This window comes from Oncorhynchus tshawytscha, linkage group LG24 (genome assembly GCF_018296145.1).
Source record: "Oncorhynchus tshawytscha isolate Ot180627B linkage group LG24, Otsh_v2.0, whole genome shotgun sequence".
Lineage (NCBI taxonomy): Eukaryota > Metazoa > Chordata > Actinopteri > Salmoniformes > Salmonidae > Oncorhynchus > Oncorhynchus tshawytscha.
Window position 1 is genome coordinate 29,222,629 of NC_056452.1, and position 5,000 is coordinate 29,227,628.

The following is a 5,000-nucleotide window of genomic DNA, read 5'->3' on the forward strand; positions in this document are numbered from 1 at the left end:
GGGAATATCATGGTTGGAGGGGATCTCATGGTTGGAGGGGATCTCTGGGTTGGAGGGTATCTCTGGGTTGAAGGGTATCTCTGGGTTGGAGGGGATCTCATGGTTGGAGGGTATCTCTGGGTTGGAGGGGATCTCTGGGTTGGAGGGGATCTCATGGTTGGAGGGTATCTCTGGGTTGGAGGGGATCTCATGGTTGGAGGGTATCTCTGGGTTGGAGGGTATCTCTGGGTTGAAGGGTATCTCTGGGTTGGAGGGGATCTCATAGTTGGAGGGGATCTCTGGGATGGAGGGTCTCTCTGGGTTGGAGGGTATCTCTCCAGCAACAGGGTTGGGGGTATCTCTCCAGCAACAGGGTTGGGTGTATCTCTCCAGCAATTGGGTTGGGGGGTATCTCTCCAGGAACAGGGTTGGGTGTATTTCTCCAGCATTGGGTTGAGGGGTATCTCTCCAGGAACAGGGTTGGAGGGCCCTGCTCTAGTGTATATGGCTGCTTACCTTGTAGTACTGTCCCATGGCCCCTCCAGGAGGGGGGTAATGGCCCTGGATCTGCTGCCCACCAGGCATTCTCTGGCCTGGGTAGTTGGGGGACGGGAGTGGCCTGGAGGGGTTGGGGGTGTGGGTGGGGTACTGGTTCTGCTGCTGGGGGAACCCTTGGCCGTTCGGTCCTGCACCATACTGCTGCCCTCCGTAGTTAGGCTTAATAGGGAGGAACGAAAGAAGGAAATATATTACAGTTAAGCATTTCATCAAGTAGTTGATTGATTGGACAATTATGAAGTTATCAATAGACAGGCTAGACAGGAATATATTACCATAATTACACATAAAAGGTACAAATAAAGTACTAACTACTCATAATACTATACAATATCTGATCCAGGAAGTTACCATCCAATAGGAAGTTACCATCCAATAGGAAGTTACCATCCAATAGGAAGTTACCATCCAATAGGAAGTTACCATCCAATAGAAAGTTACCATCCAATAGGAAGATATCATCCAATAGGAAGATATCATCCAATAGAAAGTTACCATCCAATAGGAAGATATCATCCAATAGGAAGATATCATCCAATAGGAAGATATCATCCAATAGGAAGTTACCATCCCCATCCAATAGGAAGTTACCATCCCCATCCAATAGGAAGTTACCATCCCCATCCAATAGGAAGTTACCATCCCCATCCAATAGGAAGTTACCATCCAATAGGAAGTTACCATCCAATAGAAAGTTACCATCCAATAGAAAGTTACCATCCAATAGGAAGTTACCATCCAATAGGAAGTTACCATCCCCATCCAATAGGAAGTTACCATCCAATAGGAAGTTACCATCCAATAGAAAGTTACCATCCAATAGAAAGTTACTTTCTATTGGAAGTTACCATCCAATAGGAAGTTACTATCCAATAGGAACTGTATCATAGTAGATTATGTTTCATTTAACCAATAAGGCCCGAGGGGGTGTGGTATATGGCCAATATACCACAGCTAAAGGCTGTTCCTATGCCCAAGCAACACAGTCCTTAGCTGTGGTATAGTGGTCCATATATCACAAACACCCAAAGTGCCTTATTGCTATTATAAACTGGTTACCAACATAATTAGACCAGTAAAAATAATTGTTTCGTCATACAAATGGTATACGGTCTGATATACCACAGCTTTTCAGCCAATCAGGATTCAGGGCTCGAACCACCCAGTTTATAATGGAAATGAGCTAACTTTGCCTTAGTTTAACATCAATCGAGGGTAGCCTAATAAACACAGATAAGTATATCAATATATACAGGGAGCCATAGTGCTTGTCATAATATAAAGATAATATCTGCCATTTAGCAGACACTATTATCCAAAGTGAGTTACAGTCACATGTGTATAAATATTTTACATGTAGGTGGTCCCAGGAATTGAACTCACAATCCTGGCATTGCAAGCACCATGCTCAACCAACTGAGCTGTAGAGGAGTCATGGTAGTCCCCCCTAGATTCACTCACCTCTCCAGGGTAGGGTCTCTTCACACCCTGCATGCCCATACCCTGAGGCCTGGATCCTGGGTATCCCTGCTGGGGTATTCTCTGGGCAACGTGGCCTCCAAAGGGCACCATCCCCTGGGGCCGGGGATGGTTCATTCCCATGTGGGAGGAGACCATGTTGGAGGGGTTCATGCCCGGACCGGGGCCCATGTTCCCTGGGATGGATGGAGGGCCCCTGGGGCCCCCTGGCCCCTGGTTCATGAATTGGTTCTGGTAAGCCTGGCTGGGCCCCATCTGGAACGACGAAGTCATCTGGAAAAGAAGGACAGGGACCAATACAATAGACAGCTGAAAGTGGGATTAATGTGAGGGTCTATCTACGGCTTGTAGTTTCCCTACAGTTTCTAACAAAAAGATGATGAAAGGCATCGAACCGAAAGACGATCTTCAGGGGAAAATCACCGCTGTATAATTTGTTACATCCATACAAAAGTAGACAATTATCTGTAGGTTTGTGTGCTGTAACTATCTACTGTGTTAACAGACACTCTACCTGTCTACCAGGCCGACTCTCCACTCTCTACCAGTCTACCAGGTTGACTCTCCACTCTCTACCAGGCTGACTCTCCACTCTCTACCAGGCTGACTCTCCACTCTCTACCTGTCTACCAGGCTGACTCTCCACTCTCTACCTGTCTACCAGGCTGACTCTCCACTCTCTATCTGTCTACCAGGCTGACTCTCCACTCTACCTGTCTACCAGGCTGACTCTCCACTCTACCTGTCTACCAGGCTGACTCTCCACTCTACCTGGCTACCAGGCTGACTCTCCACTCTACCTGTCTACCAGGCTGACTCTCCACTCTACCTGTCTACCAGGCTGACTCTCCACTCTACCTCTCTACCAGGCTGACTCTCCACTCTACCAGGCTGACTCTCCACTCTACCTCTCTACCTGGCTTAGGAAGGCCACCAAAAATCCGGAGGTGTATGTATGGACGTTACAACATACCGGTCCATACTGGTTCATGTCCTTGTTTTGAGTGTCCTGCTGCATGGCGGCAACAGTTGCCGTGGCAGTGGCGGTGGCAGTGGCGGCTGCCGCGGCGACAGCTGCGGCGGCGGCGGCAGCAGCAGGTTGGGTGAAGTCGCTAGGGGGACGAGGATGGGGGGGCATGCCCACGCCACCAGGACCAGAGATAGGACCTCCAGGGTAACTAGTAGACAGGAAACAGAAGGTAGCGTCCGTCAGGATGTCAATAACTGAGTAAGTAGAGGGTAGGTGAGTGCAAAGTGATTGTGTTAGCCATGCTGCATAACACGATACATGGTTCTGCATACATACATTTATTCTATCCTACTTAAAACATTTTGTGGCTAGGGGGCAGTTTTTTTCATTTTTGGAAAAATAACGTTCCCGTAGTAAACAGGATATTTTCTCAGGACCAGATGCTAGAATATGTATATAATTGACAGCTGAGGATAGAAAACACTCTAAAGTTTCCAAAACTGTAAAAATATTGTCTATGAGTATAAAAGAACTGATATTGCAGGCGAAAGCCTGAGAACCATCCAATCCGGAAGCGCCTCATGTTTTGAAAGCTCTGCGTTCCAATGCGTCCCGATTGAGCAGTGAATGGGCTATCGACCAGATTACTTTTTCTCCGTATTCCCTAAGTTGTCTACAGCATTGTGACGTAGTTTTACGCATTTATGTTGAAGAATACCCGTAAGCGGCTACATTGCGCAACTGGTCACCTGATGCTCCCAGAGTGATTCTCGCGTAAAATACAGAGGTAGCCATTATTCCAATCGGTCCTTCTGAAAAACCAATTGTCCAGGTGGATATATTACCGAATAGATATTTGAAAAACACCTTGAGGTTATAAACAACGTTTGCCATGTTTCTGTCGATATTATGAAGCTAATTTGGAATATTTTTCGGTGTTTTCGTGACTGCAATTTCAGGGCGATTTTTTAGCCAAACGTGAAGAACAAACGGAGCTATTTTGCCTACAAAAATAATATTTTTGGAAAAAAGGAACATTGGCTATCTAAACTGGGAGTCTCCTGAGTGAAAACATGCAAAGCTCATCAAAGGTAAACAATTTAATTTGATTGCTTTTCTGATTTCCGTGACCAAGTTACCTGCTGCTAGCTGGACAAAATGCTATGCTAGGCTATCGATAAACTTACACAAATGCTTGTCTAGCTTTGGCTGTAAAGCATATTTTGAAAATCTGAGATGACAGGGTGATTAACACAAGGCTAAGCTGTGTCTCAATATATTTCACTTGTGATTTTCATGAATAGGAATATTTTCTAGGAATATTTATGTCCGTTGCGTTACGCTAATTAGTGTCAGTCGATGATTACGCTCCCTCATGCGGGATGGGGAGTCACTAGAGGTTAAAACATTTGCAAAACATCAAAATGGCTCCCCCGCTACACGTGTTTCAGTATACAGCTGAGAGGTAACTTCAAACTTAAAAAGAATTTTTAAGTGATTTTGAAACAAAACAAATTTGAGATTCAAATGGGTGACAACGTGGACTGACTGTCCTCTATCCACACCAACCAGAAAGCACATAACCCCCCCATATACTCACCGGGTTTCAACATGATTGTTCTATTCAATATTTCACAGACCCTTTACCGGTCTACCAGGCCGACGCCCCACTCTACCAGTCTACCAGGTTAACTCTCCACACTACCTGTCTACCAGGCTGACTCTCCACTCTACCTGTCTACCAGGCCGACTCCCCACTCTACCTGTCTACCAGGCTGACTCTCCACTCTACCTGTCTACCAGGCTGACTCTCCACTCTACCTGTCTACCAGGCCGACTCTCCACTCTACCTGTCTACCAGGCTGACTCTCCACTCTACCTGTCTACCAGGCCGACTCTCCACTCTACCTGTCTACCAGGCCGACTCCCCACTCTACCTGTCTACCAGGCTGACTCTCCACTCTACCTGTCTACCAGGCTGACTCTCCACTCTACCGGTCTACCAGGCTGACTC

The 5,000-nt window shown here is 46.5% G+C and overlaps 1 protein-coding gene across 1 annotated transcript in view; it reads right to left on the reverse strand.

Annotated features, from left to right (window-relative positions):
- The window catches only part of LOC121840715 (zinc finger MIZ domain-containing protein 1-like), a 384,796-nt gene that overhangs the window by 30,539 nt on the left and 349,257 nt on the right, over positions 1 to 5,000 (reverse strand). Inside the window, 3 exon segments of the mRNA XM_042305641.1 lie at positions 496 to 696; positions 1,999 to 2,289; positions 2,990 to 3,194. Coding sequence (XP_042161575.1) covers positions 496 to 696; positions 1,999 to 2,289; positions 2,990 to 3,194 — 697 coding nt within the window.